Below are 26183 nucleotides of genomic sequence, written 5' to 3'. Positions count from 1 at the left end.
ATACAGTGGTGTGAAAAAGTGTTTGCCCCCTTCCTGATTTCTTTTTTTTTGCATGTTTGTCACACCTAAATGTTTCAGATCATCAAACAAATTTAAATATAAGACAAAGACAACACAAGTAAACACAAAATGCAGTTTTTAAATGAAGGTTTTAATTATTAAGGGAGAAAAAAATTCCAAACCTACATGGCCCTGTGTGAAAAAGTGTTTGCCCCCCCTGTTAAAACATAACTTAACTGTGGTTTATCACACCTGAGTTCAATTTCTCTAGTCGCACCCTGGTTGTGAATGAACCAGAGTGGGGAGATTCTGACATAGTTGAAAGTGATGACAGTATGGAAGTAAGTCAGGGTAGTGAGAGAATGAGAGAGAAAAGAGGGAGTGAGTTTGCCGGTAACAGCTCAAAGAAAATCAAGGGTAGTGGAGGTTTTGGTGGAGGAAGGGAGGAGAGAACTCAGGAAGGTCTGGAGTTTAAAATTATACTGAGATTTGGCGAGGAGAAGGGAACTCGAGAGGGAGTGAGGAAAGACCGTGAACATGTTGTACTAGAATTGTGCTGTACACCAAAGTGCTGTAACTGTGGTGGCAATCACAGTGTGTCTTATGGGGGATGTGAAGTGGTGAAAAGGGAAAGAGAAATACAGCAGGTAAGAGTTCAGAATAAAATTACATATGCAGAGGCTGTGAAGATGGTGAGTCAGAGAGGAGGAAATATTGAGAGAAACAGAACAGGTACAGGGACCATAAAAGAAACAGATCAGGAAAGTGAGGGAAAAGTAAAGGTTGATTTAAAGAAGTTAGTCACATTCATAGCAGGGGTAGTAAATGCTACAATGGAAGTTAGATCCAAAACGGAGAGAATACAAATAATTGTGAAGGCAGCAGCTCATCATCTAGATATCAGTGGACTGACTTGGGAGGAGGTAAAAAATGATCTCAGTATTCAAGCAAGCCAGGAACAGTCATGGGTTGGATAGTACTAATCATGGTCATCCTGCTACAGTGGAATGCAAGAAGTTTGTTGACCAATGGACAGGAATTTAATAAGTATGTTGATGATAGAGAAAATACTTCATTTAGAGAGGTGAGTATAGGAAATGAGCAAGAATATGTAACTGTAGAGATATGGACGTCAGAATTGGGACAGCCTTATAAGGAAGATATGGTAGATAATGGTACCCCTCAGGGAAGTGTTATTAGCCCAGTACTCTTTTCCATCATGATAAATGATGTATTTTCTCAAGTTCAGGATGATATTGGATGATCATTGTTTGCTGATGATGGAGCTTTGTGGAAAAGAGGAAAGAATATAGATCATATTATAAATAAAATGCAACTGGCAGTTAACATGGTAGAAAAATGGTCATACTCTTGGGGGTTTAAGTTTTCAGTTGAAAAAAACAAAACATTAATGTTCACTAAAAAGAGAGGTGTTGGCACACAGATAAAGATATACAGACAAAGAATAGAGCAAGTGAAAGTCTTTAGATTTTTGGGTTTGTGGTTTGATGAAAAGTTAACATGGAATGAACATATTCACAAGATAACAACCAAGTGTAAAAAGATACTAAATGTGATGAGATGTTTAACAGGATCAGAATGGGAAGCAAGCAGATCTGCGATTAAAAAATATCTATGTTGCGCTGATTAGAGCAGTATTAGATTATGGATATAAAAAAAAAGTGCAGGTACATAAAGATTTTGGAAATATTGCAGTTTTGGTTGAAGATTACAAACATTACATCAAACATTCATACCAGTATACACAGATGGATCCCAGGATCCTAACACACAGAGCACAGGCTTTGCTTTGCGTATACTAACCTTAAAGGTTTCTATGAAAAGAAGAACGTCAGATCATCTGTCAGTTTCTACAGCTGAGATGATAGCAACTGCAACAGCATTACAGTGGATAGAAGAGTTGCAAATTAAAAAGGTTATTCTTTGCACAGATTCATGTTCTGCATTAATGTCATTACAATCATTTACATCTCACAGTAGGCAGGATATAGTTAATGAGGTATATGAAACTCTGTAAAGATTTAAAAATATGAATATTTTGATAACATTTATGTGGGTACCAGCACACAGAGGGATTAAGGGCAATGAAATGGTGGATACATTAGCAAAACAGGCACTGAAGCATGAGGAGATCATAGAAATTTCACTCAGTAAATCGGAAGCAAAAGGAATAATCAAAAGAAACATCATTAAAGAGTGGCAGCACAGATGGGATACAACAAATACAGGACGACACCTCTATGCAGTACAGAGAGAAGTGGGCCCAGCGAGGTCAGCTAAAAGAAGCACCAAAGAGGAGAACATCTTGACATGGCTGAGGGTAGGACACACCAGAATAAATAAAACACTGCATTAAACAAACATCCCTCAGGATTATGTGACCTATGTCAAATAGAGGAGTCAGTGAAACATGTCATTTTGCACTGCAATAAGTATTCTCGAGAGCGAGAAGTATTAAAGAGAGAAATCAGGAAGATTGTAGGGGAAGAATTGAGTTTGAAAAGTGTATTTACAATTGGGTAAGGGAGTTTATTCCACTACCAACAGAATTTAGTATTCAGGACATCTTCCTTTTGGTTTGTTTGTTTTTTTCTTTTTTCTGATTTGTTTATAGAGGTAGATAACTCTGGTTCACACTCCAACATAGTGGGTGGCAGTAATGCACCTTTACGCTGGTTGCCACCCGCCATTAAAAAAAAAAGAAGAAGAAAGAAGAAGTGAAGTAGACCAAAAGATCCTCAAAAGCTAGACATCATGCCGAGAGCCAAAGAAATTCAGGAACAAATGAGAAAGAAAGTAATTGAGATCTATCAGTCTGGAAAAGGTTATAAAGTCATTTCTAAAGCTTTGGGACTCCAGCGAACCACAGTGAGAGCCATTATCCACAAATGGTGAAATCATGGAACAGTGGTGAACCTTCCTAGGAGTGGCCGACCAAAATACATCCAAAGAACTGCAGGCATCACTTGCCTCAGTTGAGGTTAGTGTTCATGACTTCACCATAAGAAAGAGACTGGGCAAAAATAGCCTGCATGGCAGAGTTCAAAGATGAAAACCACTGCTGAGCAAAAACATTAAAGATGCTCTGCACTGGAGATAGCTCAAAGCTAATTTACATCCGTAGTCCCCCACAATAAAAAGATACAACAACAAACAGTACAAAGCAAAAAACACACAGAACACACCATACAAAATACAAAGCTACACACAACAGCAAATCACATACACACACAATGTCAACTAGAAATTAATAATGTAAACTTGTCAAATTAAAAGCAATACCTACCTGCACTAATGAGAGGTCCGTAGATGGAGTTTAAAGTCAGTGGTCACACAGCTGATTGGTCTTTAGTAGATTTTTTAATTTGGCCTCAAATGTATTGTTTGAACTACAGTTCTTCATATCATCAGGCAGGACTTTCCACTGAGTTGTGGCTTTCACAGAGAAAGCTGACTGCCCGAATGCAGTGCGACAAAATGATACAATCTTGTATAGAGAATATTCTGGAGGATGTAATAAAACTTACTGAGTGAGTGAACACAGAGTCACATAGTGGAGGTGGGGGAGTTTTTAGAGTTTGTTTGTATATGGACACAAGAGGTTTGAAGGTTGTTTCTCCAGCCTGCCGCCAACATGTGATGCAATAAGATATATGGGAAAGAATCATAGCTGCATAAATATCTTGGCTGCGTCTAAAGAGAGACAGTTTCTAATATGTCTAAAATTTCCTAAGTTGCACTTAATGGTTTTATCTGAAATATTCATTTTAATAGTTTTTCTGCATCTTTTAGGGACAGGATGTGCCTGATTTTTGTGATATTACGTAAGTGAAAAAAGGCAGTCTTTGAGATTTGATTTATGTGGGAGTTAAAGGACATATCTTGATCAAAGATAACTCCCAGATTCCTTACGGTGGTGCTGGAGGCCAGGGTAATGCCATCCAGTGTAGCTATATCATTAGATAATGTGTTTCTAAGGTGTTTAGGGCCAAGCACAATAACTTCAGTTTTATCTGAATTTAGTAGTAGAAAATTGCAGCTCATCCAGGTCTTTATGTCGTTAAGGCATGCTTGGAGTTTGTTTAACTGATTGGTTTCATCAGGCTTCATTGATAAATATAATTGGGTATCATTTGCATAACAATGAACATTTATGGAGTGTTTCCTAATAATATTACCTAAAGGAAGCATATACAAGGTGAATAGAATTGGTCCAAGTACAGAACCTTGTGGAACTCCGTGTCTAACTTTAGCCTTCACGGAGGATTCATCATTCACATGTACAAACTGAAATCGGTCTGATAAATAGGACTTAAACCAGCTTAATGCAGTTCCTTTAATGCCAATTAAATGTTCCAGTCTCTGCAAAAGGATCTGATGGTCAATTGTGTCGAATGCAGCACTAAGATCTAACAGGACAAGTACAGAGACAAATCCTTTGTCTGATGCAGTAAGGAGGTCATTTGTGACTTTCACCAGTGCTGTCTCTGTGCTATGATGCTTCTAAATCCTGACTGAAAATCCTCAAATAAACTATTGTTATGTAGAAAGTCACATAACTGATTAGAGACTGCTTTCTCAAGGATCTTAGAGAGAAATGGAAGGTTAGATATAGGTCTATAATTGGCTAAAATGCCTGAATCAAGACTAGGCTTCTTAAGAAGAGGTTTAATAACAGCTACTTTAAAGGACTGTGGTACATAGCCTGTTACTGAAGACAGATTGATCATATCTAGTAAAGAAGTGCTAGCTAAGGGTAAGACTTCCTTAAGCAACATAGTTGGGATGGGGTCTAAGAGGCAGGTTGATAGTTTAGCTGAACAAATCATTGAAGTTAGTTCAGAAAAGTCAACTGGAGAAAAACAGTCCAAATGTATGTCAGGATTTACAGCTGTTTCTAAGGTGCCTGTGTTTGGGGAGAAAACGGTGCCTGTTGAGGGCAGGAGGTGGTTAATTTTGTCTCTAATAGTTAGAATTTTATCATTAAAGAAGCTCATAAAGTCATTACTACTGAGAGCTATAGGAATACATGGAACAAACTCCCAGAAAACTGTAGATCTGCTGTGACTCTCAGTTCTTTTAAATCGCAGCTGAATACTTTTCAGTTTGCTGCTGCCTTTCATTAAACCACATTAAGGGTTAATATTTTACACTGCACTGTTACTTTTATTCTCTTGTTTTATCTATCTTATTCCCTTTTTAGCTTCTTTTTATTACCAAATTTAACACTTTTTAATTGTTTTTATATGTCTTTTTACTTGTGTTGCTTTTATATTCTGTTTTAATGCCTTTTATGCTCTAAGTAAAGCACTTTAAATTGCCTTGTTGGGGTGTTGAAATGTGCTATACAAATAAACTTGCCTTGCCTTTGTTGACCGCATTGCTTATAATATCTACAGTTTCATGAAATGGAAAAATAATAAAGATATATTGCAAAAAAAAGACTACACACCCACACAAAAGACTACAAACCCACGGATACGCCCTTATATGACGTCACCAAACGACGACGGACCTGACACATGTATTAGAATATCCTTCTTTGTTAGAGTGAGAAAACGTTAGTGAAGACATCTCCCCTTCAATGATAAACATTTGTTAACAACACATAAACAACAGCAACTTGTTGTCATCGCATTAACTGTGTTTTACAGTATAAAAAATAAATTGCATCAGCCGTTGTGAAAGGACCCCGCTGACTCTTGTCGAAAGCCTTGGATGACGTCTCTGTCATTTATCAGCGGAAATAAATGTGTACCATACGTATTGTTCTAGACATAAGATATTTCCTACTATCACTCCTAAAAGGAAACTTTTAATCAAATAACTATCTGTAGGGAAAAGAGAAAAGGCTGGTTTGTTCGGTTATTCAGGCATTCGCCGGAGCTGCCTCTTTCATTCCTTTTTCAGTCAAGATGGCGGGCGACGAGTCTGGTACAACGCTTGGTCAGCCTCACCTGTCCAAACAAGACCTTAGTTCTCTGGTAAGTGTCCGTTTAACTGATTTTACGGCTTCGTAATTTTATGTCGGTGGTTGTCGCTCGGTCGTGTTGCCGAAATCGGGGGAATTAAAGGCGTTTTCTTGACGTTAACGGTCGCCGGTGTTGCGCCGCCGCCACCCGGCACATGACTGCGGGCCCGGAGGAGCCGGACACCCGCTTCACTTCCAACCAGGATTATACTCAATTTATCTACATTTAAACACGTTTAAACACGTTTAAATGTCTAATATGTGTTTATAACACCGTAGCGGTTGTTATCTGTGTTATAAGTCAATAATAACGTTTACAAAATGGTTAAGCTAAACGTTAGCAACATTCATACATTAAGTAAAAGCAATGGTGGAAAGTAACTAAGTAAATTTACTCAAGTACTAATTTTGAGGTACTTATACTTTACTGGAGTATTTCCATTTGATGCTACTTCCACTACATTGCTGCATTGGTACTTTTACTTAAGTAAAGAATCTGAGTCTTTCTTCCACCACTGAGTAAAATCAATAAAATATCAATGAGACGCGTCCAGAAAGATCCCACATTTTATTGGCTTTAATCTCTTATATCGACAGTTGATATATATTGATATAATGATATTGGTTGGAGCTGTTCTTAATGATGTTCACCAGTTATGGATCATGGCCTACCTACCTTTTTATATTAGTTTTCATTTTAATCAGTGAGGTAAATGATGATGATGATGATGATGGGACAAAATGTTTCCTTATTTTATCAGTTTATCAACTGTTGATAAGTTTCAGTGTGCTCATTTAAAACTAGTGTATTTTTTTTTACATTATACTATATTGTAGCATATTAACATCATTGAACAGTGTTTACTCAGCAAGTAGTGTATTATAGTTATGATTACACCTCTTGTCTATTTAGTTATTGTATATAATTTAGCCTTTACTTGTATTTGTTTCTTTTATCTACCTCATTGTTTTTGTATTTTGATTTATGTCAAGTAGCTGCTGTAACACTTTCATTTCCTTTTGGTATGAATAAAGTTCTCAATCTGTTTTCTGATGTGTAAATCTCATGTCTGGTATTAAAAGATGCAACAATAGCTGTAATTTGTCCTATTTTTATCAGTTAGTTAAATATTTAGGTGACACACTAACACACTCACTGGCCCGCTGCCCAGTGAATGTCCAGCTGATGAGTTTGTTTCCGGTGTTTGAACGTCCGTCTCTGTGCTGCCTCCCTTTTGTTTCTATTCACCTCCAGGATTAAAGCGAGCGCTGCGCCGCTCACAGTGAAAACCTGTCAAATATCGTGTTGTTTGTCAGTGTACAGTGACACTGATGTGTGTTGTTCTCTTGACAGGATGTGACCACTCTGACACCTCTGTCTCAAGAGATCATCAGCAGACAGGCCACCATTAATATCGGTATGGAAAACATTCGGTGTCTGTTATCACTGGACATGACAGATGAGGACCACCTGTTGTAACTTTTGTCCTCTTCTCTCTCTCTCTCTCGCAGGCACCATCGGTCATGTGGCTCACGGAAAGTCCACAGTAGTGAAGGCCATTTCTGGTGTTCACACTGTCAGGTTTAAGAACGAGCTGGAGAGGAACATCACCATCAAGCTCGGATATGCTAACGCTAAGGTAGGTGAAGCTAGAGGACATACCTCACCTCTGCTTGATTGTTTCATTTGAAGGGCAGTGCCAGTATGATTTTCAAGCCCTTCAGTTAAAATTTGAACAGTTTTTCGTGTATGCATAATGAATAGAGATATTTTCATACCATTTTAAAAGATGTCTGTCTTAGATTCATCCTTAAATTCATCTCCAAACAGGACAGAAAACAACCAGAGCAAATTCATTTGCATAAGACTGCTAACAATAGGGCTGCTAATGATTATTTTTCTGATTAATTGGTCTTTAAAATGTCAGAAAATGGTGAAAAATGTCAATCAATGTCTCCCAAAGCCCCAGATGTAAACTAAAATATTTTGTTTTATCACAACCAACAGTCCACAACCCAAAAATATTCAGTTTATCATCATAGAAGACAAATAAACCAGAAAATATTCACATTTAAGAAGCTGGAACCAGAGAATTTTAGCTTTTTTGTCTTCTTTTTACTCAAAACAATTAATCAGTTATTAACATAGATGGTTGCAGCTTTAGCTAATAATACATCAACTCTGACGGCTTGAAGGGAGTTTTCTTCGTCGTTTTATCCACATTTTGCAACTCTCCCATTAGCGTGAATGTGTTGATAATAGTCACTCGACACAGACGCTCATTTGCAGAAGCTGATAATCACTTTTTTTTCGTGTTTTTGCTGTAGATCTATAAGCTGGATGACCCCAGCTGTCCCAGACCAGAGTGCTACAGGTCATGTGGCAGCAGCACTCCCGATGAGTTTCCCACAGACATCCCAGGAACCAGAGGCAACTTCAAACTGGTCAGGTAAGACGTGAGAGGAGAAGCGTTTCAAGTTTGACTGTAAAATGGTGACATCTGTGAACTCTTTATTCAAAAAAGTGTCTTTTATCTTCTTCTTTCTCCCAGACACGTGTCGTTTGTGGACTGTCCTGGTCACGACATTTTGATGGCAACCATGTTGAACGGAGCAGCCGTCATGGACGCAGCCCTCCTGCTAATTGGTGAGATTGTTTTTATCCAACAGGTCTTTACTTCTAACTGTCTCCTGTTTGTCAGACTGTGAAGGAGGGTGAAGCATGTCCTGATTTTTTTTTTTTGCTCTTGCCTCTTGTCTTCCAGCGGGTAACGAGTCGTGTCCTCAGCCTCAGACGTCCGAGCATCTGGCAGCCATAGAGATCATGAAGCTGAAGCACATCCTCATCCTGCAGAACAAGATCGACCTGGTGAAGGAGAGCCAGGCCAAAGAGCAGTACGAGCAGATCCTCGCCTTCGTGCAGGGTGAGACAAGAACCCGGCTCACCTTAAGAGTCCCTCAAAAAATAAATTTCACATCAAGTTTCCTTCGTAACCCTCTCAACATTTGTTTTTATCATATGTTTGCTCTTTTAAAGCCTCTGGAAACGTGGCTTGAAATCATAAAAATGCATATATGATATCAAAGTTGAGTGTCTCATGAAGCATCCACTAAAATCTGAATGAAAATAAACATTCATAACTATTAGAAGACTTAGCTCAGAAACAGCTCATTTGGCTGCTCAAAGCATTTCTCAGGACTGTGTGGGCGTGTCCAGATCACGTTTGATTGACAGCTCACTTTCAGCTCAAGTACCGTTTTATTTTCTATTCATTCACTAAAACGTTTTGCTGATATGGAATAAAATCCCAAATCTATCAAATGGACCCTACTTGGTTAGAAAGCTTGACTAATCGACTAACTAGCAAAGCAGGTTAAACCACCCAAATCTGTTTTTATTTAACTATACCTCCCAGAGTATGATGCTAATCGTTTTAGCATCTTCCATTCACTTACATTAAATGGTTAGCATTAGCTTTTCTATTCAAAACTTTTGAGCTTATTATCAATTACCCCAGTGGTCTACTGGTTATCTTGACTAATCGGCTAACTAGCAGACTAGAGTAGACCAACCATATCTGTTTTTAATTAATTATACCTCCCAGACTACGAAGCTAAGTGTTTTAGCATCTTTCATTCACTAACACGAAACGGTTAGCATTAGCATTACTATGCTACACTTTTGAGCTACTAATCCACTCCGTGATTAATACAGATTTGGGTGGTGTACCTGAGTCTGCTAGTTAGCTTAACACAGTAACTTTCAAACCATATCAGGCTAATTTGAATTCTCAATCTAGCTAAAAGCAAAGAAAAGTGCACTGCATGCAGGAGACAAGAGTAAGTGTTGTGAAGTCAGTTATTACGTAATAAATTCCCTAGTTTAGCCCCACCTAACTGCAACCCAGTAACAAGAGAAGAGAGAAACTTTCTGAAGAATTACATAGACTATGTCAGAGGCTATGTTCTCATACTTTCTAGCTGTTTACTATATGCACATCAGATCCCAAATTACATAATTAATAGCCAATCATGGATTTGCCTTTCCAGAGGCTTTAAACTGCTTATCAGGCCTACAGGTAGTGATAATGAGCTGTTATTCAGTTATGTTGAGTAAATTCTTCAGGTCACACACTTTTTTTATTTTTATCACCTGACGTCACGTGTAACGTTTCTCTTCCAGGCACGGTTGCCGAGGGCGCCCCCATCATTCCTATCTCAGCCCAGCTGAAGTACAACATCGAGGTGGTTTGTGAGTACATCGTCAAAAAGATCCCAGTGCCCATCAGAGACTTCACCTCTGAGCCCAGACTCATCGGTAAGAATAAAAAGGCTTCTTCTTCTGTTGTGTGCTTCGTTTATCTGCTTCTTTTACCTCCTCGTCGTTTCCTGTTTCCTGTCTGTAAAGTTCCTTATAGTTATAGTTAACAAAATGCTCTACAAGTAAGATAAAACGAAACTGAGATAGTGTCTGATAATGTGTTTCATCGTCTTGTGTTTCAGTCATCAGATCTTTTGATGTGAACAAACCCGGCTGTGAAGTTGATGACCTGAAAGGAGGCGTCGCAGGAGGAAGTATCCTGAAGGGTGTTCTCAAGGTGAGACTTGTTCAAAGCAACAAATACTAAAAGCCGCTGACATCATTCTCCTCGATGCAGACGATGCAAATATAACTCACATGTGTTGGCACCAAACAGCGTGAACGAGGAACGTTTAACTGTAATTTGAGCCACAACAGACCTAAAAAAAAAAAAAAAAAAACCTGAACCTGCTGCTTGTCTGTGTGACCTCCAGGTGGGTCAGGAGATCGAGGTGCGACCGGGTATCGTGTCCAAAGACCAGGAAGGAAAGCTGATGTGTAAACCCATCTTCTCCAAGATCGTCTCTCTGTTCGCCGAGCACAACGACCTGCAGTACGCTGCACCCGGAGGCCTCATCGGTAGGTCCACACTCACACCCGTACACCTAGATTTGTCTGTTTATGTGTTAAAGGAGGATGTAGTAAAGACCATGTAGTAGATCAAACATCTGCAGACTTGTGCCTAAGATGTGTTTATTTACCACTGTGTACCAATACAGCCTTTGCTGTACACACACTTACACCAATAACTTGCATGAAAACAAACAATAAAAGGCTTAAAGATTAGCATCTAAACGCAGCACATCTGAGGAGTAATCGCCTCTTCTTCTACATCTGCTGCTGTCCAATACGCCACCTACTGCGGCAACCAGGGAATGACCTTAACGCACACACACACACACACACACACAGATACAAATGGCTCTAACAGAGGAATCGCACTTGATTTAAATCAGAGCAGGAAATAACGAGCCTGGTCAGGTCAGATGCAGCAGTATGAAGATGTCCCACATTTTCTTTGAGTTCTGATTTTAATAAATTTAATGTCATAAACCAGATGATGAAGCTGTTTTCTAGTGATTCTGTCTTTGTCTTGAGTCAGTGAAGCTTATTTAACTGATGTAACAGAGAAGCAGCTGATCTGATGCTGATGTTCATTCTGTTGTTGTTGTTGTTGTTGTGACTTCCTGGATAATCTCACTGATAGCAGAGGAAACATTTCTGGCTCCACTTTACTGCTTGATTTGTTAAATTCAAAGTCTACAATATGTCTCTACTAAACCCTTTCTGTTCTGAGGTGGATTAATAGTAAAACTTAGTTGGTTTTAATTGAAAACAATCGATCATTTTTAAGCCTCCACATTGGCGACGGCTGTATCTGGAGGCATTATGTCGTCTGTTTTAGGACTGTAGTCTCCTGGTCGATTAATTGGTCGATATGCTCTCGTCTGACTAAATTCTCATTGGTCGAATAATCTCTGTGTTAAAAGGTCAGAACTCCCCATTCACTGCCAGTGTTTCCAGTCAGGTGCTGGTCGGTCGCAGGAACATATAAAGTGAAAATCAAAATGAACCACCGCACACTGTAACGACTTTACTGTGACTTTATTAAGAGCGAACAACACGTTTCACCTGTAGCTTCTTCAGGTTCGGTCAATACGCCTGCTGAGATAAATACATCTGAGTCACATGACTCATTATCACATTTTCACATTTTCTCAAAGTGAACATTTTACAAAGAATTAAATTCTCTGAGCAGGATGTCCCTCTACATCACTAAATAAGAAGGGTGATTGCCAGGCGACCTTGTGGCTCATCTCTCCCTACAAGTCCAAATAGCCTGTAGAGAGAAATACAAGTCTGTGTTACTTTCATAAGGAGAAAAGTGCCTCATCAACAGCCTTCCAGGATTAATCCATTATCTCCTGCGGCGGGAGGGAAAAGACTAACACATTACCAACCTGCCAAACCTGATGGAGACTGCCGGGTCGGACTGTACTCAACGTTTGATGAATCAATTAATTATAACAACAAGAACCCCCGCCAGCCCAAAATCTTTTTTTTTTTAATGTCAGTGCTTTTTAAAGGTCAACTTCACAATTTTCTGCAAAAACACTTTTCAACACCAAAACTCAGGAACAGAAGATTGTGACTATATTTCACATTTGGTGAGAAACTGAATTGGTGACACTAATCTTGAAACTGTGGTGATTTTATTAAATTCTTCACTACAAATATTATCTAAATCTGGACAAACATGGATGTAAACTTCAACTCGTCAACCATGAGGTGATATTTATAGTTGACAAACAATTCTTTTCATCTCACATCTCCGAGAAATTTGTTCAGATCTACGAAGAGTTCAAATGGATTTACAAACAAAGGAAAGTTCACGTACAGAGTGCCAGGTGTCGTGAGGTCATGACAGTCGTTGGCATGACGACTGTACGCCTCACTCACAGGAAATTGTTAATATTAAAATTGCCAAACGTAGGAGAAATGCTGACTGATGTGTGTGTGTGTGTGTGTGTGTGTGTGTGTGTGTGTGTGTGTGTGCAGGTGTGGGCACTAAGATCGACCCGACACTGTGCCGGGCGGATCGTATGGTGGGTCAGGTGCTGGGCGCCGTCGGGGAGCTGCCGGAGATCTTCACTGAGCTGGAGATCTCCTACTTCCTGCTCAGGAGGCTGCTGGGAGTCCGCACAGAGGGAGACAAGAAGGCTGCCAAGGTGAGCAATGCGTCATGGGAAATGTAGTCTTCTGTCCGAGCTGTAAGGGTGGAACAGTCCGATGACGACATATTTGATCTTTTCGTGTGTCTGCAGGTCCAGAAACTGTCTAAGAACGAAGTGCTGATGGTGAACATCGGCTCGTTGTCGACAGGCGGCCGCGTCAGCGCCGTCAAGGCTGATCTGGCCAAGATCGTCCTCACCAACCCCGTCTGCACGGAGGTCGGAGAGAAGATCGCTCTGAGTCGACGTGTGGAGAAACATTGGCGGTGAGGATCTGACTCTCTAAATCATTCAGAGTCTGAAACAACAACAACAACAACAACAACGCTGTGCAAACGTTGCACTTTCACTTTTTGATGTGAAAATTGTCAGAAAATGTTGGTTCTGTTGTAGTGAAGTTCTTCCACATTGCAGCAGGTAGTTTGTTTAACCACAAAAGCAGAACTTTGTTTAAGTGATACATCGTCGTGATGTTCATCTCGTCAGCAGCAGAACTGAGGAAGACGATGATAACTGATGCAAAACACGACCAGAGAGATAATCAGGAAGTTGTCAAAGTGACAAATCTGTGAAGTTGATCGCAGTAAACACAGTAACACAGTTTCAAGCCTTGTCATCATTGGAAGAGAGCTGCAGTGATTAGTTGATTCATTCAACAATTTATATAATAAATACATTAATTAGAGTCTGTTTATTTATTAAAAAAAGCCAAAATCTTCAGTTCCAACGTCTCAAATGTGGACGTTTTGTGGTTTATTTAGTCGTCTGTAATTGTCAAATGAAGATCTTTGTCTTTTTAAACTGTCGATCACACAAAACGAGACATTTGAAGATGTAGACAAGCATCTTTCACCAGTTCTGACATTTTATTGACCAAACGATCAATTATTGAAGAAAATAATGGACAGATCAATCAGTAATGATTAGTCAGCGTCACCACTCATTGATATGGATTACTGCAGTGAAAAAAAGTGTCAGACCTGTAAACTGAAGCAGAACTGAAACTGTTAATTGATTTGCAATTATCAGTCAATCAATTAAGTCGATATTTAAGTAAAAAACATGTTTCCAGCTTCTAACATGTGAAGATTTGCCGCCTTTTCTTCGTTTCATGTGAAAGTAAACGTGAACATGTTGGTCAGACGTCACCGCAGGCTTCAGGAGATAATTATCAGCTTTTATTTCTATTTTCTGACGTTTTTTTAATAGACTTTTATCTTTTATCTCATCCTGATCAGAGTCATTGATGCAGTTTATTTACACACTGAATCCTTTAATCTAACCGCTGTTTCTCTTTCAGTCTGATTGGCTGGGGACAGATCAGGAGGGGCGTCACCATCACGCCAACAGTGGACGACGACTGAGGAGAACAAACCGGGACGTAACCATGGCAACGCTCCCATCAGCCGGACATCATAACCATCACACTCGTCTTTGGGTTTTTTTTGTTTTTGTTTTTGAATTTTATTTTATTTTTTTCTGTGAGGAGGAAGGAAGGAAACAGAACAGGACATGTCGGTGGTTTGAAGACGCCTCCTCCTCCTCTTCCTCTTCCTCCCTCTGCTCTGCTCTTCTTCTTCTCTCTGCAGCGACACCAGGAGATCAGCTGGAGGAGGAGGAGGAGGAGGAGGAGAAGGAGAGGAGGAAGAGGCCCTTTAGACTGTCATAACGATCCTCCGGAGAAAATTCACACCAGGATTCATTCAGTGCAGAAATAAAAACTGTGCTGCTGTCGACAGATTTCAGTCACATCTAATAAAGGAAAAACTGAAAGAAAAACGTTCAGAGTTCTTTTTGTTTGTTATTAAAAGTGTTTCACAGATGAAGCAGGAACCAACGTTTACTTCTTTAAGGTTGTTTTTCAAGTGAGGCAGTTTATCAGACTTCACATCTGGAGACACAAAAGCGTTTATACGACTTTTTATACATGAAACACCTGAAATAACAGAAGCTGAGGTGGAAAATTAGTGAAGTTTCCCTTCAATGTTCAACTTGTTGCAGCTGAAAATTCAGTCTGAAAGGTCCAAAATATTAAACACACGTCTTAATTAGGATTATAAAATAATTCTAAATGGTTTATCTCGTTGCATTGAAACATATAATGATGGTAAAACTATATATTATTAAAAAATGCTGCTGTTGAAATCAATGATTCCAGTAGTTAAAACCTAAATGAAGAACTTTGTCTGATGTAATGAATAACAGCTGAAACTATCAGGTGATTTATTCATTAGTTAATTATTTTCACAATCAATATTATTGACATTTTTCAATCAGTTCTTGTGTTTCAGGATCTTTAATGTGAAGATTTTCTGCTTTTCTTTCTTATGTGATTTAAATTTAATATCTTTGGGTAACGTGAAGAAGCCACCTGGGTTTTAATGAAAACTTCTATTTTCTGATCGATTAATCAAAACATATATATATCTGCAGATTAATTAATAATGAAAATAATCCTGATCTGCAGCTCTGTTGCATAAGAAACAGTTTTATTACACTGTGATCATTTCACATGTAAAATCACAGACATTTGCATCATGATGATCTATAATCAGAATTATATCCTCATCAATAAATATATTGATTTCAACATCAACCAGCTGTAGCAGAAGATGACGCAATAACTGCTGAATCATCTCAACAACTGTTTCATTTTATTTCAGCAAATCAATAAAACATTCAATAACATGCTGTACATTCCATGAAGCATCGATCACATCTTGATGACGTCACATCAATTGTTAATTGAGAGCATCCGGCATTTATTAAATTTACTGTTTGAAAGTAAAAAATAAACAAGTGGAATAAAAATTATGATAAAGTTTATTTATATAGAACACATCAACACCAAATAATATAAATATAAATAATATAAATATAAATAAAAACACAAATGCAGACAAGTTCACTCAAACTGAATAAAGGAAAATACGTTTCATTCATATTAAAAAAAAATTAAAGATAAACTTTAATTCAACACTGACAGAAATGAAACAGTTGTTTAAAAGTTTTAAAACAAACATGAAGAGTTTTCACAGTGATGTCAACATTTACTGAAGGTGTTGTCGCACTTCCGGGATGATCCACCTGACGAGCACGGGACATGACGTCACCCAGGTGTCTCAACCACCGGGAGCGCAGCGAAGTCAGAGCTGATTTAAATAAAGTTAAAATCAGAGAAATATCAACCGCTGCAGGTGTGAATTAATGCAGGTTTCACAAGAAGAGCACACGTGCAGGTGATCGGACCACGTGACGTATTTGTTTGTTTGTTTTTTTCACGTTCAGACAACGTGAGGTCATCGCCTCGAGGACTGACTGATGAAAACACTTTGATTTTTGTCTTTTTTTTTTCGAGCTCAACTCTTCAAACCTGCTCATGGAGTCTGCAGGTGAGATGATTTCTACTGAGGAGTAAAAATGAAACCGTCATTCAGGTTTTACTGCAGCAAAGTACAACAATAGATACAAAGATAGATAGATAGATACATACATACATAGATAAATACATAGATAGATAGATAGACAGATAGATAGATAGATACATAGATAGACAGACAGACAGATAGATAGATAGATAGATAGATAGATAGATAGATGCAAAGGAAAGAACAGCTGTGAATATATAAGACATGTAGAGTTCAGTTCCAGCATATCAACAGACAGAAAGTACAATGACTGATGAACCAGTGAACAAAGTCCAGTCAGGCCAGTATAAAGGATCTTATGGCAGACGGGTGTTAAGTGTTCTGACTGCTGTAGGGAAGAAGTTGTCTATGAATCAAGTGATATTGATTAATATGGATCTTTATACTAACTAATACTTCCTCTGTAGAAGAAATATATCAACTGTAGATTCATCAGTCATCAGTTTTTCCACCTTAACTGACTTTAAACTGTCACATAAACTATAAAGAAACATGTTTTATTCCATTAATGGACTAAATTTCTTCTTTAAATCAAGTTTTCAAGATGTCAAAATGTAAATGTTAATATCAACCAGTGGTGGAAGAAGTATTCAGATCCTTTACTGCAGTAAAAATACTCCATTACAAGTAAAAATCCTGCAAGAAAAATCCTTCTTAAGTAAAAGTACATAAGTATTATGAGCTTGATGTAGTTAAAGTATTGCAGTAAAAGTACATAAGTATTATGAGCTTGATGTAGTTAAAGTATTGCAGTAAAAGTACATAAGTATTATGAGCTTGATGTAGTTAAAGTATTGCAGTAAAAGTACATAAGTATTATGAGCTTGATGTAGTTAAAGTATTGCAGTAAAAGTACATAAGTATTATGAGCTTGATGTAGTTAAAGTATTGCAGTAAAAGTACATAAGTATTATGAGCTTGATGTAGTTAAAGTATTGCAGTAAAAGTAGTGGTTTGGTTCCTCTGACTGATATATTATTATATATGACATCATTAGATTATTAATAGTGAAGCATCAGTGTTAGAGCAGCATGTTACTGTTGTAGCTGCTGGAGGTGGAGCTAGTTTACACTACTTTATATACAGTTAGCTAGTTTAGTCCAGTGGTTCCCAACCTAGGGGTCGGGCCCCTCCAAAGGGTCAGCAGATAAATCTGAGGAGTCGTGAGATGATTAATGGGAGAGGAAAGAAGAAAAAACAAAGTTCTGATACACAAATCTGTTTTCAGTTTTTGGACTTTTTCTCTAATCTTTGATTTTTGCTGAAATATTGGATCATTTGAACATTTATTGAAATGAAAGCATGTGAGAAGTTTAGAGGGAAAAATCACTATTTGGTGGAGCTGTTAACAACTCATAGACATGTGAAATGTGACCCCGACTACACACTGCTTTTTGTAAGACGTCAAAAGACAAAAAGGTTGGAAACCACTGGTTTCATCTTTAACAATGTGTTCTGGATTTAATGGTGAAATTAAATACATTATATATATATTATGACACATAGTTATATTCTTTTAAACACTGAAAATCAAACTTTTAGAGATTCTTCTTCTCTGCCTCTCATTGGTCAGATGGTCAGCGGGGGCGGGACGGCAGCAGCGGCGGCGGTCAGAAACGTTCCCCTCTCGAAGTCATCATGAACCAGATCCTCAGGAAGCGGACGGCCTCAGACAGGAAGCCGCTGCCACGTTTCCCGAGCCGAGGCTGGGAGCGGGCGGGGATCCCTGAGGACGGAGAGCCGGAGGGCAGAGAGGAGAGAAGAGCGAGCTCAGGTCTGCTCAGCAGCAAAGTTTGGTGGTTGATGTTTCATATTTCATTATCACTTCTACACAAACATTGGCATCAGTAACTCAAACACAGCATCTTTGACACCACTTTCTCCTAGAAAGGCTGGGTTTATAAGACACCAGTATGATCCACCAGTACTGATCCACACTCCAAGTTAAGGAGTTGGAATAATGAAAATCGTCAGCAGTTTGTTTTAAAGTTGACGTGACAGAAGAAGAGATGCAGTGAAAGGTCATAGAAATGAGGAACGCGCTACATCCTGCCTAACCAGAGTTTATGTGTGTGTGTGTGTGTGTGTGTGTGTGTGTGTGTGTGTGTGTGTGTGTTTTCTGCGGGTCCAGCGGAGAGCGAGCGAGACGTCGGCTGGGGTCGAGTGTGTGTTTTCCTGCAGAGGTTGGGGAAGAAAGCCGACAGCAGGAGCCTCAGTTTGGCCCACTGTGACCTCACTGCTACAGACCTGCTGGAGCTAGGTGGTAACACACACACACACACACACACATACACACACACACACACACACACACACACAAGCACACACACACACACACACACACACACGCACACACTTTGCTTGCTCAGGAGGAGACAGTTCATATTTTAAGGTTCAAGGTTCGGATTGCACAGTGAAACTCAGTTGTTGCTCCTCATAAACACTCAGAACATTTATTAATTCATTAGAATAGAATAAAACAATAAAATCTGCACTAAAATAGAACAAATCAAACAGGTTTACTGTCGGTAGGTTTGCACTAATAAGGAATTTGCTTTTGCGTTTTGGTGCATAATCAAAATACAGAAGTTAAGAAAAGTATCACAAAAGTCAGTTGATCATAAATAATATAAATATATATTTTACAATGAAAATATAAAAGTATCACTAAAGGAAGAAGTCAAAAAGAAGTTATAGTGCAAAAAAAAACCTTGAGGCAGGTCTTTTGTGCTTTTTCAGATGCATGAATGTATAAAATTATTATTCTTAAAGATGTAAAGCTTTTTAGAACAGACTTCTACATCTGCTGACAGCATCTTTCTCCTCTTCCTCTTCCTCTTCCTCTTCCTCTTCCTGTCCCCACACAGCGACGTTGCTTCAGTTCCTGCCTCGGCTGGAGGAGATGGACGTCTCCTGGAACGAGCTGATCGGCGGGTGTCTGCGAGCGTTGACCTCTCACCTGCAGCACGCCGGCGGGATCAGAACTCTGAGGCTCTGCAGCTGTAGGCTGAACGCTGATGACATCACAGCTCTGGGTGGGGCTTATTATTATTATTATTTACTTATTAATATTATTACTATGTTGATTTTGGAGACGGTATTTGTGATTTTATGAGATCTGATGTTTCCTGTTGGTTTCTTTTCTTTAAAATATGAGCAAACGTAATCAGAAGAAACATTTTTGTCTGCATTCATGGCAAAGATTCATTGGCTGTTTGTGAACGCTAACAAAATATATGTTTTTATGTTTACAAGGTGTTAAAATGTTACCAACCAGATATCAGTTCATGTATCTTTTCCTCTATTCATTAGTCATTTATCAAATAATTAATCAGCAACAATCGAGTCATCGTTTAAGTTATTTTTTAAGCAAAATGACAAACATTTGATAGTTTCAACTTATAAAATGTGAGGATTTGCTGCTTTTTCTTGTTTCACATTATAGTAAATTTAGTATCTTTGGATCTTAGACCACTATATTATTATTAGACGGATAAATAAAGTAATTTAAAAATATCTGACGAGACTTCAGCTCTTTTTTTTTTTTAAGTGGAATTTAAAGAGAAAGAAAAGCATTATACTGCAAGTAAACTACAAACAAACGATTTGTTGTGTTATATGTGTGTTTGTGTAGGTGAGGCCCTCGGCTGCGTCCCTCTCTTGGAGATCCTGGATTTGTCCTGGAACGGCGGTGTCGGCGGCGGCGCTTTGCAAGGCCTGCTGGGTAAACTTCCCCCACCGCTGAGAGAGCTTCACCTGGTGGCCTGTCAGCTCACTGCGGCTGATGCTGCTGCGCTCGGTACCGACTATAATTCATATTAATTTATCCAAGAAAGGAAAAGACATATTGGGAACCTACATTTCCCATAATGCCGCAGAGCATCACATCCTCCACTCTGTCTGCTGTGTATAACCTGTGTGTGTCCTGTATCTGCGTCTCTCAGGAGGAATGGTGTCTGATCTCTCCACACTCTGTGTGCTGGACGTCTCCTGTAACCCTCAGCTCACACAGGAAGTCGACACCAGTGGCGACGGCGGCGACGGCGGTGGCTTCAGGGAGCTGGCCGCCGCCCTCTCTCACGCCTCCTCCCTCAGCACGCTGCGACTCCAGGCCTGCGGTCTGACGGCAGACTGCCTCGATGCTCTCGGTAGGAGATCTGCTGGTTTCTGTCGATACATTTATGAGACAACAGGCTGTTTAGTTGTGATTAATCTTTGTTTTCTCACTCATCACGTGATGCGTAGAAGCAAAACTCTGTTTTTCAGGGTGATTCCAGCCAGAGATCTGTGTCCGTCTCTCTTTCCCCGTGTTTCCTGACTGTCTCTACTATATTCACTTAATAGAGGATAAAAATGTCCAACAGATATTTATCAATCAAAGGCCACGTCAATTTCTGCCTAAACACACTTTTTTTGGACATTTTTAAGTTGGCAAAACACTTTTTTAAAGTACTTTTTCTATAAATTTCATTCAGTGTTGCTCAATTTATTTGGATGAGTCTAAAAAAGTTATTTTTTATTCAATATTTCATATTGTTTTGCCAAATTCTTGTAGTTGTGGCCTGTTTTAGAGTCTTTGAGGTCAGTGTGAGTTTTTCACTGGCGAGATAAAAGAAGTTATATATATATTATGTTATTTGATGTATTTAATATTGTGACATAAAGTATGTTGGATTATTTTTTATATATATTTACATTAAGTATGACATAAAGTTATTAGTTTCTTCCATGCATCGTGCAACTGCAATCAAGATTAAATTTGCTTTTATCAACTCTGAGTGATTCTACAGAATTGTAGCATCACAGCAACATGATCAATTTAAATTTATGGTCATAACTCAGAAGTTTTGAGTCTGACTGACTTGAAATTTTGCACAGTTCATCCTTTAACTCCGAACACTCTCATGGATTTATTTGTATATTTACATCAGATCTTGTCTGGTTAAAAAATGCATCAAGTCAGTAAATTCTAGTTTCTTCTGGTTCTTCATCTCCTCCCCCCTCGTTGTCCTGCAGGTGGTTCGCTCCGCTGCCTCCCCTCGTTACGAGAGTTGGACTTGTCCTGTAACAAGAGTCTGGCCGGAGGACTGAGTCGTCTCACCCTCCACCTGTCTCACCTCACACACCTGGAGAGCCTCGACCTTCACCTCTGCTGTCTCACGCTCGCCGACCTGGAAGCTCTGAGTGAGTCTCAGACCTCTGACTGATCAGCTGGTACCTGCAGCAGTCATGTGACCTTTTTTTTTCTTTGCATCTCCAGTCCAGGTGCTTCCCTCTCTGACGGCGCTGACGGAGCTCGACGTGTCGTCCAATAAGGAGGCGGGAGCTGCGGTCGGCTCGCTGGTCTCCGCCCTCCCTCTGACTCAGATGAGACGTCTGCCGCTCAACAGCTGCAGCCTGAACCACGAGTCCCTCACTGCTCTGGGTACTAAATATTACTACAAGTACTACAAGTACTGCTAGTATCACTGCTCTGGGTACTAAATATTACTACAAGTACTACAAGTACTGCTAGTATCACTGCTCTGGGTACTAGATATTACTACAAGTACTACAAGTACTGCTAGTATCACTGCTCTGGGTACTAGATATTACTACAAGTACTACAAGTACTGCTAGTATCACTGCTCTGGGTACTAGATATTACTACAAGTACTACAAGTACTGCTAGTATCACTGCTCTGGGTACTAAATATTACTACAAGTACTACAAGTACTGCTAGTGTCACTGCTCTGGGTACTAAATATTACTACAAGTACTACAAGTACTGCTAGTGTCACTGCTCTGGGTACTAAATATTACTACAAGTACTACAAGTACTACTAAAGTCACTGCTCTGGGTACTAAATATTACTACAAGTACTACAAGTACTGCTAGTATCACTGCTCTGGGAACTAAATATTACTACAAGTACTGCAAGTACTACAAGTACTGCTAATGTCACTGCTCTGGGAACTAAATATTACTACAAGTACTGCAAGTACTACAAGTACTGCTAATGTCACTGCTCTGGGAACTAAATATTACTACAAGTACTGCAAGTACTACAAGTACTGCTAATGTCACTGCTCTGGGAACTAAATATTACTACAAGTACTGCAAGTACTACAAGTACTGCTAATGTCACTGCTCTGGGAACTAAATATTACTACAAGTACTGCAAGTACTACAAGTACTGCTAATGTCACTGCTCTGGGAACTAAATATTATTACAAGTACTGCAAGTACAGTCTTTTATAATGGCAAGCCAGAGACTTTTATAGATATAGTATTATAATGTCAAAAGGTGATACATTTTTGGAAAATCCTTTAAAATAAATGAATTCCTGTGTTGCTTCAAGTGCTGTTACTAAATAATTACACTAGTTTGGAACTATTACAATAATAAAAGCATCAAGGAAGCAAATAAACAGCCTGAAACAACTGCACACATCATCCAAACAGGACGGGTTGCTGAAGGCTCCACAGCTAACATGAATGCTGCTAAAGGTTTAGACAAGTAGGAAAGTCTCCAGCCAGTCAGTGTAAAGTGATGATGATGATGATGATGATGATGATGTGTGTGTGTGTGTGTCAGCTCTGGTCGTGCCGTACCTCCGCAGTCTGGATGTCTCCTGGTGTAAAGTGGTCGGCGGTCGCTTGTCGCTGCTGCTGGACTCTTTGCAGCCGTCAGTCATCCTGGAGCTCCGCCTCAGCAGCTGTGACCTCACTACCGACGACCTCCGTCACCTAGGTAACACACACACACACACACACACACACACACACACACACACACACACACACACACACACACACACACACACAACATAACACTAATTTAGTCGAGTCAGTTGACCTCTGTGGACAATTAACAGATGTTTGTTTCATTTTGTCAATAAGTGACAGTAAAGTAGAAATAAGAAACTATTTTTGTGCAGAATAAACTGCTTTTATTAAAATAATATAAACATAATGCATATAGGAGCCAGTAGTAGGAACAGTCAGACAATTCAACAAAACAATGATAATAAATAAACAGTGTTTCTTCAGGCCAGTTGTTCCAGATGTTGGAGCCCTGATTGCAGTGATTCAAATGATTCAAATTCTTAATTTTGGCCTTTTCATCACTTAATAAATCAGCAGACTAATAAGTTTGACCTGCTTTTTGAAGACTGTGCTCGTGCACGTGAGCAAAACTCAATTTTGGGGGGATTTTCATGCTCTCAGATCACTTAAAGAAGGAAAAGAAGGGAATGAATGAAGGACAGGAAGCATTAAGGTTAATTAAATTCTCTTAATAAGTTATTATTCTGACAGCTGCTTTATTGAGCATTTTGGTTCATATACAGATTATTGCTATTATTGCTCAGATTAACAAAGCCAAAGGATGTTATGTAAGTATCAACTAAGAGTGGGTGATATGGCACTAAAATAATATCACAACATTTCAGGGTATTTCTGCAATAATGACAATATGAACAAAATACTTCTGGTGGGATTTTTGGTTCAACCAGCTGCTTCTGCTTGTTTGTTGTGTTTCCTCCTTCTGTCGTTACAGTCTTCTTGCACTTCTCACATGTTACTGTGGTTTGTTGTACATTTAATCTTTTGTAATCAAACCACTTCCTCAATATTTTCAGAAGCAACAACATGCTTGTTGCTGTGCACAACAGTATGACATCATTACATCAACAAGTCAGAGTACTGCTATCATCACGATATGAACGATACGATACGACACATCCCTCATTTACACTTCATATTCAATCAGTACACAGCAAAAAAATTACTAGAAAAGGAAATCAAACATTAATAATAACAAAAATAAACTGAAAAGGAAAAAAAGGCCACAAGCTGCTTTATTTTAGATGATGGAAATATTTCATGTTGAATTTAAAAATCTGAATTTACAAAGTGACCAGTAAAAGTAAAATAAGCAACAGTTTCCTCTGAAATGCAGCGAAGGGAAATTTAAAGGAAAACACAGTCAGTGAAGAACCAGAACCAGAACCTGAACCAGAACCAGACCCAGAACCAGAACCTCCAGACTGTTGTGAAGCATCTGAGTAAAGATTGATCTCTCTGGTCTTGTGCAGCTGCAGCGTGCAGACGCGGTTCTCTCTCCTCTCTGCGGGTTTTGGATCTCTCCTATAACGGCTCGGTGGGTGATGAAGGCTGGTCTGCCCTGCTCGCAGCGGGAGGCCTGAGCTCGCTGGAGGACGTCGACCTCAGCCTACGACCTTCGACCTCGGCTCCCTGCTCGGCCTGGCTGCCGGCGCTGCTCTCCGCTCTGCCGCGGCTGCCGGCGCTGACTCGCCTGGCGGTGCGGCGGTGGAGCGTCGGCTCTCAGGACGGACGGCAGCTGAACCACCGGCTGAGGAAGAGGAGCGTGCTGCTGGAGTGGGATCCGGACTGTACAGATATGACATCATCGTGTAAGATGACCAATCAGGAGAGCCTGGAGGAGAGTCAGCCTGAGGAGTAGGGATCCAAAAATCCTTCAATGATTTTATAAACAGCGTCACAACAAGACTTCAGCAGAGCAGGAGGCTGATTTATTAATAGTCTTTTAAATTTGAGGCACAAAGCTGCAGATCAGGTCTGAAAAATCTGGATAAATATGAAAAATATTACCAGAGTTTAACACTTTTATTTTAATTGACCAAAATCTTATTCAGTCCAGTTATAGCTGTAATAAAAACATATTGGTTAAGTTAAAATAGCAATTTCATGAGATTTGTAGTAAAAAATTATATTTGGCTGTTGAAAGTTTATTACCAGCTGGGTGAAGTGGAAACTGTCAGACTGAAGACTCCATGTTGACTGTTATTTAATTAATTTAACATGTCAGTTAATGCTTCATGCACATAATAAAGTGAAACGAGGCAACGCCTGCATTATTATCTCATCTCGAGGCCTCAGACTCTGACTTACAATCAGGTTTTAAAGTTTTATCTTCTTCTTCCTTCAGCTGGATGTTTGTTCTTCTTCTCTGTGCAGTTTGTTTCTGCTGAAGGAGGAAAGTTTCACCTTAAATCTCAGTTGAACACGTGAACCTACCAGCAGGATTAGTGACATCACAGCTAGTGTGATGTGGAAACTTGAAGCCTGAAGTTCAAACACACTGAGAATGAACTTTAGTGAAGTAAGTCATTTTTAATTAAAGGGTTTTAATGAGATAATTCAACTCAGCAAGTATCTTAAACATGTCTTCAGAGGATCTTTAAGACATTTCAGTGTTGATTTGCCTACGTGCTGCGTTTTACTACATTAATACTTTATTAAATTACCACAAACTAACTCATAAATATTAACTAATACATACACAGTGAGTGAAGGTTGTCAGTAGCTGCCTGCAACTCATTTTTGTCCTCTAGTGGGTGAATTTGGTTGCGACAGCTGTAAACTGATTATGATTTAAGTTATTTCACATCCTCATTAAATATTACTTTGACGTGAACTAAAATCCTCACGTTCTGTCTAAAAAACTAAGACATAAAGCTGGTATGATGGAGATTATCATCAAGATTTTAACAAGAATATGTTTCTGATCTTGATGTAGAAGATATGATAAATTATCTTCAATGAACTCAACAGCTTGTTTTATTAAATTTGTTGTATTAATGATATAAAACACTGACTGGGGCTGCAGATCATCAGGCTGCAGATAAAATACATGTTCTTCTT

The 26183-nt window shown here is 39.2% G+C and overlaps 2 protein-coding genes across 2 annotated transcripts; both read left to right on the top strand.

The window, feature by feature from the left end:
• Positions 1 to 5744: 5744 nt before the first annotated feature.
• On the top strand, positions 5745 to 14881 carry eif2s3 (eukaryotic translation initiation factor 2, subunit 3 gamma). Its single transcript, XM_044340136.1, has 12 exons — positions 5745 to 6005; positions 7347 to 7410; positions 7505 to 7632; positions 8321 to 8442; positions 8545 to 8639; positions 8758 to 8916; positions 10176 to 10310; positions 10496 to 10590; positions 10787 to 10931; positions 12912 to 13081; positions 13178 to 13350; positions 14385 to 14881. Exons 1-12 carry the CDS (start codon positions 5937 to 5939, stop codon positions 14446 to 14448), a joined length of 1419 nt encoding a protein of 472 aa, XP_044196071.1. The 5' UTR covers positions 5745 to 5936; the 3' UTR covers positions 14449 to 14881.
• A 1248-nt stretch (positions 14882 to 16129) lies between these two features.
• Positions 16130 to 26087, top strand: lrrc31 (leucine rich repeat containing 31). Its single transcript, XM_044340360.1, has 10 exons — positions 16130 to 16476; positions 18086 to 18286; positions 18644 to 18772; positions 19380 to 19547; positions 20147 to 20311; positions 20457 to 20660; positions 21529 to 21696; positions 21773 to 21937; positions 23092 to 23247; positions 24593 to 26087. The coding sequence occupies exons 1-10, from the start codon at positions 16464 to 16466 to the stop codon at positions 24979 to 24981; spliced, it is 1758 nt and encodes a 585-aa protein (XP_044196295.1). The 5' UTR covers positions 16130 to 16463; the 3' UTR covers positions 24982 to 26087.
• The last annotated feature ends 96 nt before the right edge of the window (positions 26088 to 26183 follow it).

Source organism: Thunnus albacares, chromosome 21 (assembly GCF_914725855.1).
Source record: "Thunnus albacares chromosome 21, fThuAlb1.1, whole genome shotgun sequence".
NCBI classification, from domain to species: domain Eukaryota; kingdom Metazoa; phylum Chordata; class Actinopteri; order Scombriformes; family Scombridae; genus Thunnus; species Thunnus albacares.
Note: the sequence above shows the minus strand (reverse complement) of the source record. Positions and strands in the feature narration are given on the sequence as shown.

Bases quoted from the DNA above. Each gene is read 5' to 3' on its own strand.
- eif2s3 (XM_044340136.1), top strand. From the start codon at position 5,937: ATGGCGGGCGACGAGTCTGGTACAACGCTTGGTCAGCCTCACCTGTCC. The intron at 10,932-12,911 runs GTAGGTCCACAC...GTGTGTGTGCAG, and splicing joins TGCACCCGGAGGCCTCATCG to GTGTGGGCACTAAGATCGAC. The intron at 13,351-14,384 runs GTGAGGATCTGA...TTTCTCTTTCAG, and splicing joins CGTGTGGAGAAACATTGGCG to TCTGATTGGCTGGGGACAGA.
- lrrc31 (XM_044340360.1), top strand. The intron at 18,287-18,643 runs GTCTGCTCAGCA...CTGCGGGTCCAG, and splicing joins GGAGAGAAGAGCGAGCTCAG to CGGAGAGCGAGCGAGACGTC. The intron at 23,248-24,592 runs GTAACACACACA...GGTCTTGTGCAG, and splicing joins CGACGACCTCCGTCACCTAG to CTGCAGCGTGCAGACGCGGT.